Raw genomic sequence first — 27,511 nt, forward strand, 5'->3', positions numbered from 1 at the left:
GAATTTACGCTTTCGCTTTTTCTACTCGGGCAGGTAACTTAGACGAGGATGAGAGATGAGATGGTTGCTTGAATGCTCAGCTGGTAAGCTAAAAATATGAATTTATTAGTCTATAGAAACTGTAGATTAATAATAATATATGGATTAATGTTGCTCATGCAGTTGTCTTCGTGTCACTTGCGCTATAATTTCTTTTGACGTAACGTTAGACTATTTTTCTTAAAGGGATAAGTTAGTTCAACCAAAAATGAAATTTCTGTCATTATTTTTTTACCCTCATGTTGTTCCTTCTTGATCTTCGAAACACAAATGAAGATCTTTTTGATGAGTTTTAAGATCCGTTGAGAGCTAACGTTACTCGACACTTTACGTGAGTGTCAACTGTAAATTAAACATATCACTGGGCGACAATATTTTACATTTTGCCACTATGTCAACAAATAAAGCAGCTGAGATTTGCTATATATGTATAGTATTTTTTTGTATATTTGTTTTGCTATTTTATATTTATTTAGCTTATTTGCTCGGTTTATTTTTCTTGAGATGAGTGGAATTTCAAACAAACATTTGTTTTTCTCTCTCTATTGATCCTCCAGACTCTCTTTTTCTCACACACTCATTCTAAGACACACACACACACACTTACACCCTCTGGTTTTTTTTTAGATGCACCAGCCTTTCAAAACAAACCAGCAATCCCTTGCCTCTCTTTAATTTTCAGCCAATTGGATGCCACACAAGCAGCAGTGGCAGCTGCAGGAGGCAGGAGAGCAACAGAGAGAGAGAGAGAGAGAGAGAGAGAGAGAGAGAGAGAGAGAGAGAGAGAGAGAGAGAGAGGTACAAGGAGACAGGAAGAGAGCTCTCAGAGTAAACGTAGGAGGACAGAGAAGGGAACTTGTGTCAGCGTGGGTGCTGTCTGCCACAAGCTGCCTGAAGCAAGAGGATGACATGCTGGATAAAGGAACAGTGATGAGGTCCAGTACCACACTCAAAATGTATGGGTCACAGTGAGAGCCTCCCGTCGTATCAGCAGTTCCATCGAGGTCCAGCAGAAGAAGCAGACAGCATGCAGAACATCCGGCATGCAGCTTCTGAGGCTTTCCAGCGTCTCGGTAAGTGCATTTCAGCTCTATCCATCTATAATATACAAACAGTATCGAAATCTGTCCCTGATAAGGTGTGTTGATGATGTCTCATCACATGTTGGAAAGAGGAATAGTGCAATACATCTTCTTCATCCCTAGCATCTCAGCTACACATTAAAACTGTAAATAACTTAATTCACGATCTGCGTATAATGGTTACATTCACATTCTCGTTTATGCAATTCCCATTAGGGTCACAACTTTATTTTTCTCAGAGTCATTCCTGATGCATCCTTGACCAATTTAATATGTAGAAGGAAAATATTGATTATTGATTAATACCTTGATTATAAAGGATATACATATGTATCAGTTGTATGTAATTGAACACACGCTGTTGCTTACAGTACATTTAATGTGAGAAGATACTAAGATACAAAGATCTATTTACATTTCCAAAGAAACTATACCCTCCTGAACAAAAATGTTTAAACCAGTCTAAGGTGGTGTGAGCTGGTTTAGTTGGTCTCCCAGTTTGGCCAGTTGACAAAATGTCCTGTAGAACCCAGAATTATTATTGTTAATTAAAACTAAAACTATGAAAAAGATTATTGGTTATTGAAATAAAGTTGCAAATAAAATAAAATAGAAATATTAGATGAAAATCTTAAACTAAATAAAAATAGAAAATGTTGCCTAGGCAACTAAGTGAAATAAATTTAAAGTCAGCTTGAAACAGTAGTTGCGATAGTCTTTTCTTCCCTATTGTGGCGTATCTGAGTGAAACGGCTTCTCGAACAAGAAAAAATGTAGTGGGAACTTTTGTCCAGCGGGAGTTGATTGGATCTTTGGATCATTGTTGTTTGCTATTGGTGGATCTAATGTGAGTAACTGGTTGTCCCGCCCTTGGGTCATTAAACGTGTCTGTAACAAAGTTTGTTGTTACGGGAAGAAGGAGGCGGGAACCGGCGAACATTCAACAAACAATTTAATAATAAAATAAACAACGACAAAACGAAAGTAAAATACAGCAGCCCCTCACGGGTTATGCTGTCACATACAGTCATGGTCAGAATTAATGGCACCCCTGGTAAATATGATCAAAACTGTCTGTAAAAAATAAATCTGCATTGTTTATCCTTTAGATCTTTCATTTCAAAAAAATTGCCAAAAATCTAACCTTTCATTGAAGTAAAATAATTAAAAGTGGGGGGAAATCACATTATGAAATAAATGTTTTTCTCCAAAAACACGTTGGTTATTGGTACCACTAGAATTTTTTACGAGTAAAATATCTCTGAAGTATAATCCCATTCATATTTACCTTTTTTAACACAGCAGGGTGATAGGAACATGAAATTGTCCAGCCATGACTTCTTGTTTCAAAGGAGTTTAAATATGAGGAAACACAAAGGCTAAATTCCCTTAATCATCCATCACAATGAGTAAAACCAAAGAATATAGTTCTGATGTGCAGCAAAAGATTGTTGAGCATCACAAAATAGAAAGTGGCTGTAAGAAAATAGCTAAAGAATTGAAAATCCCCATTTTGACCATCAGGGCAATAATTAAGAAGTTCCAATCAACTAAAGATGTTACGAATCTGCCAGGAAGAGAACGTGTGTCTATATTGCCTTAATGCACAGTGAGGATGAGAGTTTGAGTGGCCAAAGACTCTTCAAGGATCACAGATGGAGAATTGCAGAGATTAGTTGAGTCTTGGGGTCAGAAAGCCTATAAAAAAAAAATCAAACAACCCCTACATCACCACATGTTGTTTGGGAGGGTTTCAAGAAAAATCGCCACAGTGTCATCAAGTTTTCGATTAAGGATTAAGAGAACAAAAGAAAAAAAAAATATGTGCAAATTATTTGCATGGATAAATCATTTATAATAAATACTGCAATATTCTATATATAAAAAAAATAAGAATTGTCAATTTTGATTTAATTGAAACCTAAATAGTAATGTTTAAAAACAAAAAGTCAAAAGAATGTAACAAAAAAACTAAAATATATTGAAAAAAAATATTGAAAAAAAATAATAATTGAATGGAAAAAAATCTAATTCAAAATATTAATAAAAACTATAATAGTATATAAATAAAATTAAATAATAATCTATGATGTTTTTTCAGATGGGTATATCTGTAACTCTCAACCATAACAGAGGAAGCCAATAGTTGTGGCTAAGCGCGTGTCATTGTGGATGTGCACTGGAAGACAAATAGCCCAAGCGTGTGTGTAGCAGAACAGAGAGGATTCTGCTTGACCTGTGGATACAGGACAGAATGACCTACACAGTAGAGATATTATCCGTGCTTAGCTGTATGGCAGAAGTGTGATTTTGCTGTGATGGAGGAGGGAAGGGAAGGTTCCTGAGAGAAAAACAGCCTGTAACAGCATCTGTGTCCATCTCCTGAGAGGCAGGAGGGCTGCGAGTTAAGAAAACTGTGTGTGTTATATGTGAAAAAAGCAGGCATGAGTGAAAGGCATTGACTTTAAATAAATCGCACTAGTGGTAAATCTGTCGCTGGCTATTTCTGGACATGAATTTAAGCACACTTCCTCACCATGTAAGAAAGTAGCCTATTACTCTCCTGTGAACAGCCAGCAAAACTGCATTTTTCTCAGAACTGCCAGCTTGTCTGTTCTTGGGCTGACCAACCTGTCCTGAAATCACTTTCCTTGCGATTATTTTCCTGAATTTTGTTCTTTTTTTCTAAGTTGGTTTATCTGAAGTCATCATTTACTCACCCTCAAGTTGTTCCAATCCTGTATGAGTTTCTTTCTGCTGAACACAAAAGAAGACATTTTGAAGAATGTTGGAAATCAGACATTTGATGGAGCCATTTACTTCCATGGTATTTTTTCCCTATCTTTTGTGTTCAACAGAAGAAAGAAACTCAGGTCTGGAACAATATGAGGGTTAGGGTTAGGGTGGAACATAATGAAGAGGTTGTCTTTTAATAGCCAATAGCCTTCTGTGTATGTCACAATCATGAACTATCATTTGATGCTTATTGCTAGTCAGAGGCAGGAGAGATATTCTCAAATTTCAGTCTAGAGAACATTTTATTGAAGAAAAAAAAAGTATATTCCAAGATTATCAATACTTTGGTCTGTTTTTCAAGAAGAGAAAGTCTATTTAAAGTCGGCAGACAGAAGTTGTGATAGTCTTTTCTCCCTATTGTGGCGTATATCCGAGTAAAACTGCTTCTTGAACAAGAAGAAATGTTGGGCGGAACTTGATTTTGTCTGGGAATTGATTGGATGGTTTTGGTTCGCTATTGCTGTGATGTCATGTGAGTCATAGGTTGTCCCGCCCTCACGCCAGTAAACACATCATCAGAGAATTCCCTTATTTTACATGTTGAATTTCAGCTCCTCCGTTCATTTTGTGTGTGTGTGTGTGTGTGTGTGTGTGTGTGTGTGTGTGTGTGTGTGTGTGTGTGTGTGTGTGTGTGTGTGTGTGTGTGTGTGTGTGTGTGTGTGTGTGTGTGTGTGTGTGTGTGTGTGTGTGTGTGTGTGTGTGTGTGTGTGTGTGTGTGACAATTGTCATGACCTTTTTCTTAGGAGTTTTTAATATTTTTATTTTACCTTTTTGATATTATATTATAATGGTATATGTTTTAATGCATGTTCTGATGTTTTATGATTTTGTCTTAATTATAGATGGCTGAATCTCCTGTCAAAATTTACAAATTTACCCTCAGCTACTAATAAAGACACATTGACCTTGAGATGTCACTCCAAGAGGAGAAGAAGCTATTTTGATTAAAGATTACGAGGGTGCATTAAAAATATATTTTAATGATGTGCATGGATAAATCATGTATATGTCACATTGTTAATGTGTTTTCTGTTGTGTCCTTGGACTTTTAGGTTGTTTTTCTCATTCAGTGTTTTTCCTCTTCTCTGTCGTCATTTTCATTAGTTCATTTTCGTCACCTGTTTAGTTAATTAGTCATTGTTAATCATCATCATCATCACCTGTCGTCACTCGTTGTCATCTGTGTATTTAAGTTCCTGTCTTTCACCCTTCAGTGGTCGGTCAATGCTAATGCTTATGCTTGTTTGATTATGTTACAGTGTATCGTGAGTGTTTCCGTTTTGTGTAAGCTTTATTATAGTAAAAGTTTGAATTGGAGCTTTGTGCCTTTGCCTTTGTCTTCATCCGCACCATACCCGTGACAGATTGACCGACCAACCTAAAATGGACGATTGGATAAAAATTTTCGTCCTGGCCAAGGAGAGCCAAGATCTCCCAGCCTTTGCCCATGGAGGGTCGTTTGAGGGAACCCGTCTGGCCAGATTTCGCGGGACCCGTGGAGGCCGCAGTAGAGGCGGTGGTCGAGATGGACCCCGACACCATCATCCGCTTTGGTCCCTCTTCGACCCTGGACGGTTGACGTCCAGCTCCGAGCTTCCTGCACCGCTGGTCCCGTCCAGCCCAGAGCCTTCGCCGCTGGTCCCGTCCAGCCCAGAGCCCTCGTCGCTGCCCAGCACAGAGCCCTCATCGCTGCCCAGCACAGAGCCCTCATCGCTGCCCAGCACAGAGCCCTCATCGCTGCCCAGCACAGAGCCCTCATCGCTGCCCAGCACAGAGCCCTCATCGCTGCCCAGCACAGAGCCCTCATCGCTGCCCAGCACAGAGCCCTCATCGCTGCCCAGCACAGAGCCCTCATCGCTGCCCGGCACAGAGCCCTCATCGCTGCCCGGCACAGAGCCCTCATCGCTGCCCGGCACAGAGCCCTCATCGCTGCCCGGCACAGAGCCCTCATCGCTGCCCGGCACAGAGCCCTCATCGCTGCCCGGCACAGAGCCCTCATCGCTGCCCGGCACAGAGCCCTCATCGCTGCCCGGCACAGAGCCCTCATCGCTGCCCGGCACAGAGCCCTCATCGCTGCCCGGCACAGAGCTTCCTGCACCGCTGGTCCCGTCCAGCCCAGAGCTTCCTGCACCGCTGGTCCCGTCCAGCCCAGAGCTTCCTGCACCGCTGGTTCCGTCCAGCCCAGAGCTTCCTGCACCGCTGGTCCCGTCCAGCCCAGAGCTTCCTGCACCGCTGGTCCCGTCCAGCCCTGAGCTTCCTGCACCGCTGGTCCCGTCCAGCCCAGAGCTTCCTGCACCGCTGGTCCCGTCCAGTCCAGAGCTTCCTGCACCGCTGGTCCCGTCCAGCCCAGAGCTTCCTGCACCGCTGGTCCCGTCCAGCCCAGAGCTTCCTGCACCGCTGGTTCCGTCCAGTCCAGAGCTTCCTGTACCGCTGGTCCCGTCCAGCCCAGAGCTTCCTGCACCGCTGGTCCCGTCCAGCCCAGAGCTTCCTGCACCGCTGGTCCCGTCCAGCCCTGAGCTTCCTGCACCGCTGGTCCCGTCCAGCCCAGAGCTTCCTGCACCGCTGGTCCCGTCCAGCCCAGGACCGCCTTCGCCGCTGGCCCCGGTCAGCTCAGAGTCCTCTTCGCCGCGGGTCCAGTCCAGTGCTGACCTCCCCAAGAAAATTTTGGGGGGGGGCAATAAGTCCTCTGAGGGGATCGTGGAGGCCCTGCCGACGCGGTCGCCATGGCCGCCCGAAGGGTCCTCACCGCCATGGCCGCCCGAAGGGTCCTCACCGCCATGGACGCCCGAAGGGTCCTCACCGCCATGGCCGCCCGAAGGGTCCTCACCGCCATGGCCGCCCGAAGGGTCCTCACCGCCATGGCCGCCCGAAGGGTCCTCACCGCCATGGCCGCCCGAAGGGTCCTCACCGCCATGGCCGCCCGAAGGGTCCTCACCGCCATGGCCGCCCGAAGGGTCCTCACCGCCGTGGCCGCCCGAAGTGTCCTCACCACCGTGGCCGCCCGAAGGGTCGCCTCCGCCGTGGCCACTCGAAGGGTCCTCACCGCCGTGGCCGCCCGAAGGGTCCTCACCGCCATGGCCGCCCGAAGGGTCGTCTCCGCCGTGGCCGCCCGAAGGGTCCTCACCACCATGGACGGCTGAGGGTCCGTCTGCTCCGCCATGGCCACGCCCTCATCCTGCTCCGCCCTGCCCACCTGCACGTCCTGCTCCGCCCTGGAGGCTTCCTGCTCCAGATCGGCCACCTGTTCATCAGCCTCCAGGGCGCCCACCCTCCCACCCCTTTGGATGTTTTACGGCGCGAGGACGCGCCTGGGGGGAGGGGGGGGTTCTGTCACATTGTTAATGTGTTTTCTGTTGTGTCCTTGGACTTTTAGGTTGTTTTTCTCATTCAGTGTTTTTCCTCTTCTCTGTCGTCATTTTCATTAGTTCATTTTCGTCACCTGTTTAGTTAATTAGTCATTGTTAATCATCATCATCATCACCTGTCGTCACTCGTTGTCATCTGTGTATTTAAGTTCCTGTCTTTCACCCTTCAGTGGTCGGTCAATGCTAATGCTTATGCTAATGCTTGTTTGATTATGTTACAGTGTATCGTGAGTGTTTCCGTTTTGTGTAAGCTTTATTATAGTAAAAGTTTGAATTGGAGCTTTGTGCCTTTGCCTTTGTCTTCATCCGCACCATACCCGTGACAGTATAATAAATACTTAAATAATCCTTTAAAAAAAAAGAAAATTGAATTGTCAATTTAGATTTCATGGTGACTGACCTTAAATCAACATATTTTAATTGATATACGCTAGCTTATAGATGGTATCAAAGCTAACAGACATTTGCTGGGGTCTTTAACTTGACTTGTTTAGCTTGTTTATCTGCACTTGTCTGGTAGGCTACGTGAGTGATGGGTGGCTGTACACATTGCTCACAGAATACAGATCAGCGAGGGAGAGAGAGAGAGGGGGGAAGGAGGGAAAACGTGAGTTGGCAACAGTAAGAAAAGGATGTCAAGTGGTGATGAAGGAGAGAGCGATCTTGATGGAATAAGGAAACATACTTGTGCTGAGACAGAAAGAGTGGAGTGTAGAGATGGATGAGAGGATGAGAAGAGAGAACGGGAAGCCCAGATGCATCTGAGCATGAGTTATGAGCTCTCTGAGCCCTCCCTTACCCTGACTCATAAATATCTGTGAGATAAATTCTCCGGGGGAAGCAGAAACACACCGAGACGGCACAGATCATAGGTTGACACGCAAAAATATACTCTATAAGAAATCTCCACTGAGTAACCTGTGTTAGTGACATTTATGCAGTAGACGTAAAACTATTGCCGCTACAAACTAGTGTTTATGATTACAAAAATAAATGAAAATAATATGATAACAAATACCAGTTTGCAATACAATCACAAATGGCCGTACCCGTTCTTATGTTAAAAACTAGGTGGAGAAATAGCCAGAAATGGTTGTTAGGGTGTTGCTAGGTGGTTGCTAGGTAGTTGCTTGCGTGGTTTCTTACTGGAAATATAGGGGTGCACAATATATCAGTACAATATTGTTTATCAGCTGATAATAAAAAAAACATCATATATATTTTTTAATATACATATCATTATCGTCTGATACTTGATATTTAATTGTGCATGTTCATTTATTCTATATTTACGTTTAGATTACCTTTGGCATCACTTAAAGTTAATCGTTAAAAACATTAATAATTGAATCATTGTAAATTAAATATAATCTTTAGCAAATCTCAAATTGTTATCCATTTTTAATTTTGTACATTATAATGTTGTGTTGTCTAAATTCACTTGTAGAATTTAAAACTATTTTTATTTTATTGTTTTATTTTAGACCAAACAGTATACAGTTCTTATATTTGCCATTTATCGGTTATCAACACTAGCATTAAAATAACTATTGGCTTAAAAATGTTTTTTTTTCAGTGCATTCCAACCCCCTTGTCTTAAATACATGTGTTAATCCATATTAGCGTTGTCATCAAGTATGAGAAATAATGCTTCCCTGTGCATGCATTTTTCATAAATACATTTTTGATGAGATGCTTGATGTGAAATGGACTCCCTACATCCTCCTTGAATCAGTTTCATGGCAGGTTATGGTTAATGGAGACTGGTCACAGCTGAAAGGCCCTTTATGATGACCTTTCTTTCCTGTCAAGGACGATGCTAATCTGATGGCATCAGTCGCTCCTCAGGGTGACACCTGCAGAAGTGCCAAAAAGGGGTTTTTAGCTAATTAGATCTGGAACAATCCAACAGAGACGTACAGTCTTCTGGGTCAACATGCAGGGCATTGTAATTCATTCATCTTGTGATGTTGTTATATCAACATTAATGCAATCAACACTTACGGGAGCCTTGAATAAAATCCTTCCTATATATCAAAATCATAATTTTGGTATTAATATCAGCTATGGGCTTTAAATCATATAGCGTTAAAGAAAAGTAACCTTAAAAACATTCTTCTGAACAGAGATGTTGTTTGACATGGTAAAAGTTGTCTGACATTTTTAGGGCAGGACTGTCCTCCTGCAGTCACATTGATCCTTAAAACTTACAAAGATGGGCTTATTTTTATATTCCCTGTATCTTTTGCCTAAACGGAGTTCATGTCATTGTGACTGGCTGTCAGAACATATCTAATCACACATTACATAGCAGATGCTCTCCACCTCTTAGAGACACCTTTCAAATGTACATCACCCAAATGGACGTTTTAATAGCTGTGGGCACCCATCCACTGAACTGTGATCATGGGGTCTTTCTCTTCCTGTCTTTGTCCATTTCTCTCTCTATCTCTCTCTCTCTCTGTTCACTGATCTCATTTAGTGTTGTATTTGCTGTTTAAATTTAAATGAAGGTGAAGGGTAAATCTCAGACCCCCTGTACACAACCAGCTGCTCCTGTTCGCCTCTCCCGTCAGGAGCTTAAACACTGAGCGTGACTCACCTTCTACCTGCTTTATCATCCCAGACACACACACACGCACGCACACACGCACACATACACGTTTTATGGGGACTTTCCATGGACATAATGATTTTTATACTATACAAACTTTATATTCTATCCCCTAACCCATTCTGTATTTTTACATTTTCAAATGTACACACACACACACTATATATACTGAGAATTATGTGTTCTTCCACCATTGTCTATAAAATGAAAGTTGTCTTTTTAAAAATGTGTTAAATGGAAGTAATGTATGCGAATGTATTCAATATAATTAAAAACATAATACTATTATAATTATACCTAATTTGTATTTAATTTATATATTTACATTATAGGACCCAGTTTATATCTTTAACTACTATGTACTAACATTTAAATTAATGATTTGATACAATGCAATGTGTACATGTTTTGTATTTACATATATTAACATTATCGCTTATTTATATATTTTTTTAAAACCTGCATGTAATTACATTTGCAATTGATTACTGTAATTACATCATGGGACCATATTATATATTATTATATACATATTATATATTATATACACACACACACACACACACACTCCTCTGACATAATAGTTTCAATGAAAAGCTCTTAAAATATCATAAAGCCATTACAAACAGTCAAGCCATTTATCACACATGAAGTGTACCACAGCGGAAACTGTGTATTTGGACATTTAAAGTGTTGTTGTCCAACTAAACTGCTCTTTTTTATTTTACAGGGTTAAAGCAAAGACATCTGGGCTATGAGGAGGTAAGAACCTTTGACATGACATTACATGAGCACAAACAAACAGACGCAGGACAGATGAAATACAGCACTACCCCCTACAGGGGGAGGAAGAGAGAGAGAGAGAGGAGAAAAGGCAAAAGAACAAGAGAGTTGAGGAAAAGAAATACAGCACTGCCCTCTACTGGGGGAAGGATAGAGAGGCTATGTTTGCAAAGACACACTACTGTTCTACTCTTAGTTCTGCAGTAGTACACACAGTTATGCACATTTTCTGTATGCATGCTATCTACTAAATTTGCTAAAATATTCAGTATACAGTAGAGCCAATATACCCTGTCCCAACTGGTGCTTAATAACCATTTTATTTTGATCAACATGTGACAACAGCAGCATGTTTTATTAATGCAAAACATGTTACATTATTTACAGAAGTCAGTATACAGTATATACTGCACAGAATTCAGTACATAGTAAGCTATGTTATTATATAGAGAGAGGCTGCATAGCTGCGCACAGCATACACTTTTCTTCTGTCAGTAATTGGCGTCTCATTCCTGGCTCAATCGAGTATGTCCCAACTGCACAGAGTCCAGATAGCCAGAGTCAATAAAGAAGAGAAAAAACATCCATCATGCTCTCTCTCTCTTTCTATGATTACACTCCAGCAACCATAGTTGCCTACAAGTATTGACCAGCCTCACCAGAGCATAGAAAAACACACACTCAAACGCACACAATGACTCCAAAAAAAATATTTGGACACTTACAAATGATTGTCATGTAATTAAAAAAAAAATATCAAATTATTTTTTGAGTAAAGGATCATGTCACGTTTATCCAATTCATTTGTCCAATGTATTTAAATTGACAAAATAAAAAAAGTTATCTCAACTTTTGGGAGTAGGTAAAACTCAAAACAGTCCAAAAAATTAACAAAATATAATGAGTTTTTTTTTTACAGTGAATCTAATATAATTAATATAATATAATATATACACAAAATATATACAAAAATATTTTGACACTTACATAATGAATGTCATGTAATTTAATAGAAATTTTTTGAGTGAAGGATCATGTGACACTGAAGATGTGAATGGCTGCTGAAAATTCATCTTAATGCAATATTAAAACATTTTGTGTATTATTGATAAATACATACATGCAGCATTGCTGAGCATAAGAGACTTCTTTCACAAACATAAAAAAATATTACTAAACGTAAACTTTTGAAGGGTAGTATATATATATATAAACTAATAATTTAACATTGTAAAAATATATATTTTTATTTATTTAATTGAACTAAACTTAATTTACTGTGTTTATCCGATTCATTTGTCCAATGTATAAAAAAATTGAATTGACGAATTGAATTGACAAAATAAAAAAAGTTATTTCAACTTTTGGGAGTAGATCAAACTCAAAAAAGTCCAAAAAGAAACAAAATAATGAGTTGAGTTTTTTTTTTTTTTTTACAGTGAATATATAATATAATATGATATAATATAATTTGAATGTGGGTGAAACATAAGATTTTAGCCACAGTTAGAAAAGCCCCTCTTCGAGAGCGATGAACGGAGTAAAGACATCAGCTGACTTCCATCACGACCAACATTGCAGTTCACCTCAGTCTGATGAGAAACGTCTTTAGAAAGTCTGAAAACCACTGTATAGATGTGGTGACTGTATGGTATGGGTTCTTTCTCACACTTACATTCTTTTATACTCTTATTTCTCTCTCACAATCACCATTTCTCACTCTCCGTCCCATCATGCTTTTCTCTCCTGCGCTTGAATGGATGCATTTGTTCCCCTTAGAAAGTATAACATGGCTGTTTGTGTTTGGCTTTCATGGATGGGAGATGGAGTCATAAGACCAGGCCTGCAGACACACACACACACACGCACACACACTTTCCCATGCAAGTCATATGAGTTTTAGGGCTTAATCAGAGATAGAGAGAGAGAGTAAGTGAGAGCGGAGGAGAATTGGAGATGGAGGATTTCCTGTGGAGAATGCGGGTCTGGGCGTCCGTGTGCGTGAGGAAATGTTGTTGGTGTTGTGGAGATAAAACAGTCAGAAGGGAAGAAAAAGAGGAAATGTTTGAGATGAAAGTAGAAGAGATAAAAGAAACAATGAATACGGAAGAAAAACCATCAAAAACATGGAGTGTATCCTCCCTCCCAGTCGCTGAGGTCAGATGGGTTGTGTGTGTGTGTGTGTGTGTGTGTGTGTGTGTGTGTGTGTGTGTGTGTGTGTGTGTGTGTGTGAGAGAGAGAGAGAGAGAGAGAGAGAAATGGACAGAGAGTGTGTGTAACATCAAACAGGGATACATTATAATGTCTTGTCCTTTGAATTACAATAACATTGACATTTGTAACATCATAGAAGAATGTCTCATAAAAATGTCCGTAACTTTGTAATGTCATTGAAAAATCGGTCTGAATATGTTGAAAACTGTATCATAAGCATCTCTTATTTACTGTAATGTCAAAGGGTTAAACTATTTTACCGTGTCTGATTTTTTACATTTTAAATTGTTCTTGTGCCGTTGCCAAGCTACTATTGAGTCAAAAGTAATGTATTTGATTGAAGAGTTTTAAGATACAATGTAAAGCCATTTGGTTCCAAATTACCTGAAGATATTATTGTCTGGTGGTTACAGCACATTCTGCACAGCTAAACCTGAAGTCCGTTCTGAGAGTGTCAGTTGTCCCCGTGTGCAATGAAATCACTCAGATTAATAGAATTTAGGCAAAGAGACAGAAATAGGGAACATGAGCACTAAAAGAGACTTCTATGTCAGGACATTTTGACAGCATCTGCTGTACAGCTTGTTCCAATAGCATGAAATTGCTGAAATGACAGCACCACAGCAAAAAATCTGCGTAAACAAAGCTGGAGCTTGAACTACAGTAATTTGTGTTGCATGAGCTGAATGAGGAAATATTTGTTAGTTTACAGTCAGCACTGGTTCCATCCAGTTCCAAGCCGCCTCAGTCATTATTCGTTAAGACCAGTTCTAAGCCGTCTTCGTCATCGCTGGATAAGACCAGTTCCAAGTCCTCTTTGTCATCACTGGATAAGTCCAGTTCCAAGTCCTCTTTGTCATCACTGGATAAGTCCAGTTCCAAGTCCTCTTCGTCATCGCTGGAAAAGGCCAGTTCCAAGTCCTTTTCGTCATCGCTGGATAACTCCAGTTCCAAGTCGTCTCAGTCAAGCCCAGTTCCAAGTCGTCTCAGTCAAGCCCAGTTCCAAGTCGTCTCAGTCAAGCCCAGTTCCAAGTCGTCTCAGTCAAGCCCAGTTCCAAGTCGTCTCAGTCAAGCCCAGTTCCAAGCCGTCTTCATCATCGCTGGATAAGCCCAGTTCCTAGTCGTCATACCCTTTTTCCACCAGCAAGAACCAGGTGCTGGTTCAGAGCTAGAGCTAGAGCTAGAGCCAGTTCGGAGTTGGTTCTTCTGACGGGTCTTCTAGGAACCGGTTTGCCTTTCCACAGGCTAGAGAGCCAAAACAGAGCCAGATCTTACGTCACTGTGTATACATCTCATGTTGCCCAGCAACGCTAGCGCGGCAGCGCCAAACAAAAACACACCAGGCTTGTTCGAGATGGTTCGGCTTCTCACAGGCCGATCGCCGCATGACATCAAAGCACTGTGAAAGTGATCCAAAAGCACAAGGAGTCGTATGCTCTCCAAATACTCCCAGAGCTCTGATCAGTCCGCGCCGCTCCGATGCATCTCGAACAAGTCTTACATCAACAATGGCGGTCGTTGCGTTACTATTGATGCTCATGGCTTTGCGAACCTACATCGGCATCCAAACACGGCGAATCAAACGCATTCGTGCAGCTCGCCGTAACTTGCATAGACGGAGATTACAATCGAGCTGCTATTAGCTCGATTAGCTGCTATTTAAAAAATGGCGGTCACAAGTTTCTGTTCGTCTTGTTGGTCACAGTAACCCCGCCCCCAGCCCCTGACGCAAGCGGTTCTTACTTCTAGCCCAGCAATGTTTTGGTGCTACTTAAGAACAACTTTTACTGGTTCAGAGCTGGTGCTTTGGTGGTCGAAAAAACAAAGAACCGATTTGAAACTAGGCTCTGCCTCCGAACCAGCACCAGCTCTGCCTTGGTGGAAAAGGGGTATCAGTCCTCACTGGAAAAGACCAGTTCCAAGTCTTCTTTGTCATCACTGGATAAGCCCAGCTTCAGGTCGTTTCAGTCATCGCTGATTAAGCCCAGTTCCAAGTCTCCTTCATCGTCATTGGCTCTGCCCAGCCCTCCAAACCATCGGCTCCACCATGCCTCAATGCTCCCTCAGGCTTCGCTGGGCTCCCTGGTCCCTATGGCTCCACCTTGGTCCATCATCGCTCTGGCTTTGCCAGGCTCCTCCTTCTCTCCGGTTCCTCCATTGTCCTCACTCCTGTCTCCGGCCCGGTCTGCCAAGCACACGTCTCCAACTTGGTCACACCCACCTGCAGCTCCTCTTCCTATGGCTCCTCCCATCTCTGCTCAGGCTCCTCCCACTTCTTCTCCTGGTCTCCCTCTGCCCACTCCTCGTCCTCCTCCAGATCCCCCCTCCCTTCTTCCTCTGCTAGAGACACGCTTTCAACTTGTCCTGTTTCTTCTGTTCAGTGTTTGCATTAAAAATGATAGTTGTTGTGTTCTTTATGGTCAAAAATTTGGAATAATTAATGTTTTTTAATGTTTTTTAAAGAAGTCTTTTATGTTCACCAAGGCTGCATTTATTTGATGAAAAAATACAGTGAAAACAGTAATATTGTGAAATATTAGCATATTACAATTTAAAAGAACCTTTTTCTATTTGAATATATTTCAAAATGTTATTTATTTATTTGATTCAAAGCTGAATTTTCAGCATCACAACTGCAGCCTTCAGTGTCACATGATCCTTCAGAAATAATTTGAATATGCTGATTTGCTGCTCAAGTAACATTTCGTATTATTATAATGTTGAAAACAGTTGTGTTCCTTAATATTTTTTGTGGAAACCACGATATACTGCCATATAAAAATGTTGGCAAGTAAGATCTTTTTTATTTTATTAGAAATTAATACTTTCATTCAACAAGGACACATTAAATTGTATGCCTTTAAGGCCTTTATAATGTTACAAAAGATTTCTATTTTAAATAAATGCTTTTAAACTTTCTATTAATCAAAGAATTCTGAAAACAAAAATTACAGTTTCCACAAAAATATTATGCAGCAAACTGTTTTCAGCAGTGATAATAAGAACCATTATTAATAATTGAGCATCAATAAATCTGCATATTAGAATGATTTCTGAAGGATCATGTACTGTACTTTTAATCAAATAAAATCAGCCTTGGTGAGCAGAAGAGACATCTTTTAAAAACATGAAAAAAAAATCTGTGAGATCTGCAATCATATAATCTGCATGTACAGTACAGTACTGAGCTGGAATAAATAAAAATCCTGAAGCCACGTATAGACCTGAATATGAGGACACGCTTCACACACACACAGATATGGATACAGTAAGATGGCTGTATCAGCAAAACAAGGTGTTATAACATCTCCCACTGTATCTAATATAGATCAAACTGTCTCTCTCTCTATCTTTGTCTCCTATTTCAGCTGGGTGAGCTGGACGGGGTGGAGAAACCACAGCCGCACTGGTTTCACACGCTGCAGGTGCGACGGCTCAGAGTTCAGAGGGGCCGCAGTAACAGCGATCCGATGGGAGGAAAGAGCTTCCAGCAAGAGTTCCAGTGGGTGAGGGACACACTAATACACTAATGTTGACAAATGTTATCAGTAACACACTACAATGTTGCATTACTTATTACAAACTTTAATGTCACTTTGAAAGTAATGTTAACCCTATAAAGTAATAAACCCTATATAAATCCTCATGCATTATATTAGATACATTTATTTATAAGACCTCTGAATTATCAACATGATCAAAACTTTGCTGAAAAAACTACTACATGCCTTCTGGCATTTGATTGATGGTTTACACTTTTTAGCAAATAAAATGGCTTTTACTATAATTGTAAAAACGTCCCCCTTCAGACCTATCACACGTCTATTTGCTCTGAAATATTTAATGATGTTTATGAAGTAAACGTTAGAATAACTTTTATATTGTTACTAAAATTTCAAGATGAACATGGGCTGAAGCCACTTAGATTTAATCGAGTGTCCCTATACTTAAATTATGTTATAAAGTGATTATCAAAAGTGATGCATCAGTCTTTTTGAGGAACGCTTCAATCATAATTGTACTTCATTGCATTATATGTTTTGCGCCCCACAGTAAAAACTACAGAGCTTTGATCATAAAACTAAGAATTTAAATATATTACTAAGACATGTTATTGGGAGATATAGATCGACAACTGATATTTATATGCATATGCATTTTATGTAAGTAGTCTCACAATTTCATCTTACTTTTTGGCAATATAAATAACAACATCTGCAGAAAATTGCATTATTTCGTTTTTTTCTCCTTGAGTATGAGCTCCATATTCTCACAATATCATACTTAATTGGGCCATAAAAGCCTAATGAAACACATAGGGTTAATTCAGGATAACTGGGACATGTTTCCCATTCATCTCCATTGCATTTTTTTACTTTTATATTTTGTCTAACGGTACAGCAAACTTTTCCATTAAAAAAAGTATTATTAAATAATATAATAATAAAACTATTATTTTTTATTATTATATAGACTTTTTTGTGTGTGTGTTTTATTCACAGAAAACTGGCCTGCAGTTTGGGAATGCAACATCTTATCTTAATCTTGAAAAACTTGGAGAGGGCACATATGCCACAGTTTACAAAGGAATTAGCAGGTTAGTAGTCATATGTAAACACTCACACAGACACACAAATCAATAGTGTAATTGATAGAGCTCGGTTACATGTTGCCCGTAGGACATTTATTCACTGAGGCGAGATTAATGTTTTACCTTTATGGCAGCATTTAGTTGGCAAGCACATTATTCAGATACACCACCCTGTGGCTTTGTTCCTCTGTATAATACACAGCAAATGATTCTTTTCACTGCCTCCCTGTGGGCATTCCTTGAGTTCCTCTGTAACAGCTTGTTTTACATGGATTCATTTTATAAGGTCATCCTGCAACATATGGATACCCGCCTGAGGCCTCAACTGATAGGCGGTTTGATGTTGTTGTACAACAACAAATGCGTTTTAATGAGAAACAGCTCCCATTCATATCTGTGCAGCGGTTTTAGGATAGAAAGCTTTACATTTAGCAACATTTTTGCTTATGTGGTTAAAGGAACAATGTTACCTCACTTACAGATGATTAAACCTCCCAGCAGGTGAAATTTTTTTTTCATGAATTGTACATTAAACGATATCGTTCGAAACCCATAAGACTTCTCCGAAATACAAATTAAGAGATTTCTGTCCCTCCATTGAAATTTATTAGGCTTTCTATTGATAGCCAATGGGCTTTAATTTACCTCACAGCCATGAACCATGACTTGCTGCATACTACAGTGTTATTAGACCAATGGCACATTCTCTTCACATTTAATCAGACAAAAAAATAGAAGATAAAGACTTTGCTGAAATTTTAAATGTGTGTTTCCTACAACTTACATTTGTCATCATATTTAAGTAGTACACTAGCTAATAAATAACTTCACGGCTAATGGACAAAACTCCAATTCAGATTTCATAAGGTCTTCAAAAGGAAGAGCTTGTGATGGTGTTTATTCTACTTTCTTAGGTAAACTTTTACCAGCAGATGCATGTTTGTGGATTATGCTGAGGTTTTCTGTGTTTCTGCCAGGATAAATGGTCATCTTGTGGCTTTAAAGGTGATTCACATGAAAACTGAAGAAGGAATTCCATTCACAGCTATTAGAGAAGGTACTGCAAGTGCATAACACACACACACAAGAAACAAAAGTGCTTATACACATGTAGGGCAGTGGGGTAAAATGCGCCAGTGTGTGTATAAATTGTGTTGTCCATGTAATTACGAATAATAATAAAAATTATATAGGGTATATATATGGGAAGCATTATATATAGATGTCTGTGACTGAAATATGATGGAATAGTGCATTAATAAACTGTTTTTATAGAAATAACATATTTATGTTCATATTTTTATTTTTTAGATGTTATATTTCTATATTTTGGCATACTACCATTCAAAAGTTTGAAGTCACTAAGTTTTTTTAAAACTAAATTAATACTTTCATTCAGCAAGGACACATTAAATTAATCAGAAATAACAGTAGAGACATTTATAATTCAGATAAAGATATTTATAATAATAGATTTCTGTTTTAAACAAATGCTGTTCTTTTGGAACCTGAAAAAAAAACACGTATTCCACAAAATATTAAGCAGTACAACTATTTTCAATATTGATATAAGAAGAAATGTGTCTTAAACAGCAAATCAGCATATTATAATGATTTCTGAAGGATCATGTGATGCTGAAGACTGGAGTAATAATGGCAGCTAAAAATTCACAGGATTAAATTACATAAATTAATATTAATACAATATTTAATGAATAATATATTCAGATAGAAAATAGTTATTTTAAATTGTAAGACTATTTCATAATATCACTTTTTACTGTATTGTTGACCAAATAAATGCATAAGAAACTTCTATCCAAAACATTAAAATATCTCACCGACCCCAAAGTTTTGAACGCTGGTGTATATAATAACTTCCCCTTGCCTAGAGGGCGACCTGAGTGAAAAGTGGCTCATCTCACCCCAGTCTCCTCTAAATATGTGATTGTACTGCACTTGTTGATACCGTATGCCCATGTCATTTGTGATCATTCCCAGCCTCCTTGTTAAAAGGCCTCAAACATGCCAACATAGTCTTGCTCCACGACATCATCCACACGCGAGAGTCTCTCACCTTTGTCTTTGAGTACATGGTGAGTCTAAGACGTTAGCAGTCGCCTTCCAAGACTATTTTGTTTTTTGTTTATCTTTGTCTGTCTGACGTATTTCACATCTTTCCCTTTCTCTCTTTCAGCAAACAGATTTGGCTCAATATATGATCCAGCATCCTGGAGGACTTCACTCGTACAACACCAGGGTAAACGAACCCGTAAACGCACGCAAACGCAACGGGGGCAGAAATAATGAGCTGTCTCTCTCACACTCTGTCTGTTTGTTCAGCTCTTCATGTTTCAGTTGCTGCGAGGATTGTCTTACATTCACAGCAGAAGAATTCTGCATCGAGACCTCAAACCTCAGAATTTGCTGATCAGCTATCTGGGAGAACTCAAATTAGCCGATTTTGGTGGGTTTCATTTAATCTACACACATGCAAACACTTGCACGATAACTAATCACGCATTCTAAACTATTGTGGGCCTCTTGACGCTTCAGGTCTGGCCCGATCGAAGTCCATACCGTGCCAAACGTACTCTGCCGAGGTCGTGACATTATGGTACCGCCCGCCAGATGTTCTCATGGGCTCCACTGATTACTCCACAGCCCTGGACATCTGGTGAGTCCCTGCACACACACACACACACACACACTCATTCTTCTTAGAAAGGTTCTTAATAGTGAGAGCAACAGTAATGTCTGACTCAAAATGTGTCTTTAGGGGAGCCGGCTGCATTTTTATTGAGATGCTACAGGGGTCACCAGCGTTTCCTGGAGTTGCTGATGTCTTTGAGCAGCTGCTGAAGATTTGGACAGTGAGTCTGTTTTTGAGAATGTACCATAATTGTGTGAAATTTCTCTTCTATCCATTTATTTTATTTATCCTCCTCTCCTCCCATTATTCATCTCTCCTCTTCTTTCCTTCTGAGGTCCTCGGGGTCCCGACCGAGGAGAGCTGGCCAGGTGTCAGTGATCTGCCGAACTACAAACCAGGTGTGTGCAAAATCCTTCTTTCATCTGGCTCTACTGTAATCTCACAGATGTGTCTGCTATGAGAGGTGATTTCCTGTCTCAACAGATTTGTCTCATTCATTAAATGCTTATGTCAGGGTATGTGTTAGTTGCATAAAATGTACTTCATGTGGTAACATCTAAATAAACTGGTTTTATTTAAGTCAAAGAAATGTTTAAATATTATTGAATAAGCTCGATTATATTATGTTACAGAAATGAAAGTAATTTTTGGACTTTTTAGATCAGGAAGAAATAGGTCCATTGAGTCTATAGGAACTTTTGTCATCATTTACTCACCCTCATGTCATTCTAAGCATGTGCAGCTTCTTTCTTTCATGGAACACAAAATAATGATTTGCATTATGTTCAAATTAAGTTGATATTCATTGATAATCTTCCCTGAATAGCTCTCAAATCTCATTCACACATGATGCATATATTCAGAGTTTGTAAATGCAGGTGCATCACACTAGTTTTGACTTCGGTAGAGTCAAAACCATTGATTCTTGTGTCATCTCATGGCCTCTAAAGTGTGACATTTAACCCACAAATCATATGGGCTACTTTTATGGTTCCTTTTACATCAGTGGTTCTCAACTTTTTGACAATCATTGTCCACAACAATATTTAAAGGCCATGACTATTTTACTTAAAACTGATAAAACCTGATAAAATATAGTTTAGAGCTTGGCATAACTAGAAAAATGTAAATTCATTATACAATTTGTATTAATTTGCAGGCCTAGAAAATACACTTAAAAAATTACATATATATGTAATCTTTAGTTGATCACTAGATGAATATCCATTTTCCATATTGAAAATTGCAATGTTGTGATGTCTAAACTCACCTGTAGCATTTAAAACGATTGGTCTTACTTTGTAGAATTTTAATATTGCCTATTTATAATTAGCTGTAACATACAATACAATATACGCTACGCATTATTTTTAACGTAAAAGGCCATTAGTAACTTGTGCAAGACTTCCGTGTCAAGCGCTTCCAGTTATTTTAGCTGTATAATTAATGTCTGTTATGCTGCTTGACATTGCAAACTGGTATTTATTATTATGTAATTTTCATTTATTGTAATAATAAACAAATGGTTGTAGCGCAAAATAGTTTAATTGGTTACTGCACTTTTATATTCTTCCAGTTATTGACCTTACAGCAGCTAGTAAATCTAAAGTCAGGCACATTCACAGGAGAATTACTTACTTTTGCATTGTAAAAAATAAGGTTGATAATTTGTACTTTTGTGCACCACAGAAACGTTTTGAATTTTTCTACTTTTGTGTTCCAGAGAAGAAAGTCATATGTAAATGATGTCAGATTTTTTATTTTTAGTGAACTTTTCCTGCAAATCCTCACTTTTTACAGATTTGATTTGTTAATTTTAAACATCAAGTAAATACAAATGTACCCATTAATTTAGAATTAGAGCTACACATAGACACTGTCATCTATATGCACTGTGTGCGTGTTCTTATATGGCTTTGAGGTCATAAATGTGTATAATGACATGGGTAATACAACGTAAATATGGTTTATGAGGACACTTCCTCTGTCCTCGTGAACCAAATGGCTTAAAAAACATACTAAACCATGTTTTTGGTCCCCATGAGGAAAACAGCTTATAAATCATACTAAATTGTGTTTTTTTTTTTTTTTTTTTATGTAAAAATGCAGAAAGTTTTCTGTGAGGGTTGTGTTTAGGGGTAGGGAGTTTAAGGGTGCAGAATATACAGTTTGTACAGTATAAAAATCATTATGTCTATAGAAATTCCCCATAAAACATAGAAACCCAACGTGTGTGTGTGTGTGTGTGGGTGTAAACTTGTTGCCAAGGGTCTGTCGTTTTAATAACATGCAGTAATACAAACAGAAATTCGCTAGAGCAAATTCACAAAGTCGTGCTGAAGCTGTTTCCAACATAAATCATTTTGTGTGTATAGGTGTTCTGCTAGCGGTTTTGTTGGCCATGAGTTGACTTGACACCTTCGAGTCAGACACAAACACACACCTTCACACACTCATGCAGGAAAGGGATTGATGTCTTTCCACTGCAGTCCTGGAAATAAAGTGCAAACTCATTACACAGGTGCACAAATGAGCAATGTGAGGTGGCTTTGGGAAATATGCCTCATTTAGAGTGTGTGGGTACTGATGGAGATGGTGTGTGTGGTAGGTAAACTGCTGGCAGGCCTTCCCTGCTGTGTTTCTCCATGAATCTGGGTTTACCCAAGCCCCAGGCTGCTCTGTGTGTGTGTGTGTGTGTGTGTGTGTGTGTGTGTGTGTGTGTGTGTGTGTGTGTGTGTGTGTGTGTGTGTGTGTGTGTGTGTGTGTGTGTGTGTGTGTGTGTGTGCCATGTGTTAGAGAGAAGCTACATGAACCCGCTGTGGTCTCTCAGGTATATCCAGGTGTGCTGAAGCAAAGTGTGGCTTCAGGTTTCAGCCAAGAATGACCGGGTGGCCCGAGACCACAGCCACTGACAGAGACACTCATAATGAAGGCTCCTCAAAAGTTCTTTATAGCAAAAAACATTTCTGAGTGGTCGAATGTTTCATTTGAATGTTAATTAAAGTTCTTAAATTAATAGTTTACCCAAAAATGGTATTTAAAAAAGCAGTGTTATTTATATACTCTTATATAGGGGTGTGCAAAATGATGAACATCTTATTTCACGATACAAGACATTTTATTTCAGTCATGAAAACGTTTGGAATAGTTTTAGCATTTTATTAAATATGGCAATGTTAGTGTATTTGGTATTGGCGGACTATCTGCCATGTTTGCTGCTGCAGAGCAAGCATAGACTGCAAGTATGTGAGCATGTAAGATATATAGACATATACAAATCCTGTAGCAGATCTAGGCAGGTGGAGCTGGGGGAGGTAGATGGTTTCAGAGGAAATCTGATAGCATGCTGCAGGACAAGGACAATTTTACACCAAACAATGAACCAGACTATTTAAATGTTGAGCAAGCAATCTCATTGGCTGCAGGATCAGCAGAGGCCAATCATCTTGTGCTATGTGGTAATGTGATTGCTTGCAGTTGGCATGTAAAAGACCTATCAGCCTGCGCCCTCGAGTTTCATGACTGAATATTTATCACAATATAGTTATTTTTATTTGATTTTATCTTTGTTATTAATAAACAGAACAAAGATGCAAATTAGTACTTCAGGTATGTTACTCAGCATCAGTACTGCATTGAATTTTTAAAAAATGTGCTTGATAAATATTTTTAACGTCAAACCGCGCTTTATTTTCTCATTCATGCATATTTATTTATTGCTCTAAGACTTTAAGCAGTTCTGTTCTGCGCAGCTATATTTGCATACTGTGATGTACAAAGCAAAATCTCTATTGATAGACACTTTATATCTTCACAATGATATTTATCATCATACTGCTTGACCTTAGCTCCATTATACTATTTCATATTTTGAATTAGCTTTCTTTTTTTTTTCATTTCAAGTTTTAGCAACTTTGATATGTGCATTTTATTAGTTTTTTTATATTTCTATTTAGCTTTGCTTCATTTTTATTTCAGTTTTAGTAACTTTAGTACTTTTAGTTAAATCAGTTGCCAAGACAACATTTTTTACTTTTGTTTCAAAATAAAGTTTTTCTTTATAATAGTTATAATTTATATTATTTAAGATTTATTTAAATTAATGAACGTATACTATTTTTAATAGTTTTAGTTAATAATGACAAAATTGCACATAAGGAGAAATTCAGAAGAATGTTCATGCTGCTCTTTTCCATGTAACAAAAGCATACAGTGATCATGGGCTGTCATAAAGTGGCCTTCACAGCTCTTGCGGTATTGAAGTCTATTTTACTGGTGTTATGAATGAACATCGGTAAACTGAAACGTTTTGTCTACGGGTTAATTAACACATGAGATTAATCAGGAGTGAACTTGAACTAAGTTACATGTTAGTCAAAATGTGTCACATTGCAAATAAACCTGTTCTAAAACAACACATTAAAACACAGACAATGAATAACTAAATTGCAATATATATATATATATATATATATATATATATATATATATATATATATATATATATATATATATATATATATATATTAAATTGCAATATATTGCAAAAATGTTTTTATAAAGTTATTTCAGGAGCTCAGGATTTTACAGCAAAGGCCGTTTCCTGCGTTATTAAAAACTGTAAAACAAAACAAAGGCATATCATTTCTTTAACTTCATAACTTAGCATTTGCCAAGAGTAAATCGAGACATGTTGTGCAAAGGTCTGATATTAGCAATTGCCATTGGTTCTGGTGCAGCTCATAAACAGTTGAATATACAGATGAAACTCGAAAAAATTTAATATCGTGCACAAGTTAATTTATTTCAGTAATTCAACTTAAAATGTGAAACTAATATATAGACTCATTACATGCAAAGTTAGATTTTTCAAGCCTTTATTTGTTATCATTTTGATGATTATGGCTTACAGCTTATGAAAACCCCAAAATCGAAATTAGAATATTGTGAAAAGGTTTTCATATCTGTAAGCCATAATCATCAAAGTTATAACAAATAAAGGCTTGAAATATCTCACTTTGCATGTAATGTGTCTATATAATATATTAGTTTAAATTTTTAAGTTGACTTACTGAAAGAAATGAACTTGTTTAATGAACTTTAGAGTTACACTATATTTTATGGTACTTTAAATGAACGTGTAATTAATTATCATAAAATAAATACATGGATAACTTACTCACCTTAAGATCTATAACATGTATTTACAAAATGACATACTGATATTGAATTTTCATCTCATTCTGGCTTAAATAATGATCCTTTTTGGAGCTTGGCAGCCCAAGTCACCATTCACTATCATTGTGTGGAAAGGAGCAGCGTGAACATTCTGCCAAACATCTATTTTTGTGCTCCACAGAAGAAAAGAAGTCATATAGGTTTGGAACAGTAAATGATGAAGGATTTCAAAGATTGTCTCAACATGCTCTGAGTGAAGATACCTGATCATAGTTGGATGTTTTAGTGGTCTATTAAGCTAAAAGAGGACTCTTTGTGTTCCTGTAGAGTGGTTCCTGCCCTGCAAGCCCCGGCAATTTCGAGATGTCTGGAAAAGGTAAGACCAGTTCATGCATTCATGCTCGTCCGCGTATGTGTGTGTGTGTGTGTGTGTTGGCTCCGAGTGGGAACAGAAGGGTTTTTGTATAGCGGTCCTCATCTCCCCTCCACCAACCCCCTCTAATGGATGTCTGACCCATAGCTCTCTCTCTCTCTCTCTCTCTCTGTGTGTACATTGGCCCAGACTCGCTCAGTTACCTTATAAGACGGAGGACCTGGCCCAGCAGATGCTGATGATGATTCCAAAGGACAGGATTTCAGCCCAGGATACATTGCTGCACCCATATTTCAACACCCTTCCACCTCCGCTAATGCATCTAAGGGACAGTAAGTGCTGGAGAATTTCACTATATGAGCGGAATGCACGCAACTCCAGCTTCAAAGGCTAATCCGGTCCCGTTTCAGACAAGATCAAAGTTAAATCCCTCTATAGTTTCTGTCAAAACTGGCAACCTTTTTCAACGCCGACTCAAGATGAAAAGAGATTATGCAATCTTAAAACGTCTTTTTCCTCCCGTCACTCGGCCATTTCTCTTTCCCTAACCTTCTCTCTTTCTCCTTCAGCCGTGTCCATCTTTAAGGTGCCGGGCGTGAGGTTAGAGGCGGAAGCGAGGGATATCTTCAGCCCCAGCAGACGAATGAAATCGCCTCTTGCTCCGCTGGCCAAGTGCTGGTGAAAGACTTGTCTTTGTAAATAGTTGGTGTGCTTGTGAAAACCCAAAACACGCCAGCATGAGTAAACGTGACACTGTTGCAGCATGACGGTCAGTTTGTATATGCAGATCTAAATCAGCTTTATCAAATATATTTCTTAAGGAATATCAGATTAAATTTCATGTTTTTACATTTTGGACCAGTAATACCTAAGAGAAAGTGTAATGGTAGATCATGACGATCCCTGACGAAGCTGATTTATCACCTGGATCCACATTTCAAACACTGTATTTTGAGATCATATTCACTGAGAGAGGATCAGATATGTCTGCTTTCCTGCCTCTCCGCAAAGTGAGGTTTACAGCACACTTTCATTGTGAATGCGTTTGAATTCAAATGCACTTATTCATTTTTGATATGTAATAATTTTTTGTATATATTGCACAGAAAAGAGTGAGAGTGTGAGAGAGATGAATTGGGAATGTGATATGAAAATGCGTGGAATAATATACCTACTAATATTTCAAAGCTCTATTGTATAGTGTGCAGGTGAAAAAATGACTTGTATGCATTTATAAAACACCTGGAGAGTCTCTCCTGAAATTACCTGTTTTTGTACAGTGCATACTCATATTTCTGTGGCCAGCGTGTCAAAACACGTTTAGTACTGTTTTTAGCTAAGTTTGTATCAAGTTCATAATTAATAGTTTCGGTATATTTACATTTTACATATTAGCTATGTATGTATGTATGTATGAATAAGATGCAGAGTCAAACATGCGCTGCTTCTACGTCAATGTTCTAAGTGAGAGATGCACAGCAATATTGGTCACCAACAAATAACAGCTTCAAATAATAGAAACAATCACTCAATGCTGATGTCATACATATCCACACACTTCAACATAATCTGCAATACTGTGAAAATTGTGTACGTGTTCATAAAATTGTATACAATCCCACTGTGTCTTGACTTCTGAATAAATACTGTAAAAACAACATCGGTAAGGGTTTACCTTACCTTTACCTTAACCTTGCGTTTACCTTTACCTTAATGCGTTTCAGTGTTGCCATTGAAACGCATAAATTCGATTCACAGGTTTCCATCTCTTACAAATGACAGTAGTTATGGCGTGAACGCAGGATAAGCTCGTTGTTTTGGAT

The 27,511-nt window shown here is 38.8% G+C and overlaps 1 protein-coding gene across 2 annotated transcripts; it reads left to right on the top strand.

Moving 5' to 3' along the window:
* Positions 1–35: 35 nt before the first annotated feature.
* Positions 36–27,377, top strand: cdk15 (cyclin-dependent kinase 15). 2 transcript variants are annotated; one of them, XM_079627546.1, is made up of 15 exons: positions 36–83; positions 722–1,112; positions 10,627–10,658; positions 16,262–16,399; positions 17,396–17,490; positions 18,462–18,541; positions 19,486–19,580; positions 19,682–19,744; positions 19,828–19,951; positions 20,041–20,161; positions 20,264–20,357; positions 20,472–20,535; positions 25,643–25,691; positions 25,878–26,020; positions 26,258–27,377. In XM_079627546.1, exons 2-15 carry the CDS (start codon positions 998–1,000, stop codon positions 26,368–26,370), a joined length of 1,326 nt encoding a protein of 441 aa, XP_079483672.1. In that variant the 5' UTR covers positions 36–83; positions 722–997; the 3' UTR covers positions 26,371–27,377. The 2 variants fall into 2 exon arrangements, with proteins under 2 accessions (XP_079483672.1, XP_079483671.1); XM_079627545.1 differs by lacking the exons at positions 36–83; positions 722–1,112; positions 10,627–10,658 and adding an exon at positions 12,592–12,836.
* Positions 27,378–27,511: the final 134 nt, after the last annotated feature.

The sequence above is a fragment of the Phoxinus phoxinus genome (genome assembly GCF_949152265.1).
Source record: "Phoxinus phoxinus genome assembly, chromosome: 11".
NCBI lineage: Eukaryota > Metazoa > Chordata > Actinopteri > Cypriniformes > Leuciscidae > Phoxinus > Phoxinus phoxinus.

Bases quoted from the DNA above. Each gene is read 5' to 3' on its own strand.
- cdk15 (XM_079627545.1), top strand. From the start codon at position 12,636: ATGGAGGATTTCCTGTGGAGAATGCGGGTCTGGGCGTCCGTGTGCGTG. The intron at 17,491-18,461 runs GTTAGTAGTCAT...TGTTTCTGCCAG, and splicing joins GTTTACAAAGGAATTAGCAG to GATAAATGGTCATCTTGTGG. The intron at 19,581-19,681 runs GTGAGTCTAAGA...TCTCTCTTTCAG, and splicing joins CCTTTGTCTTTGAGTACATG to CAAACAGATTTGGCTCAATA.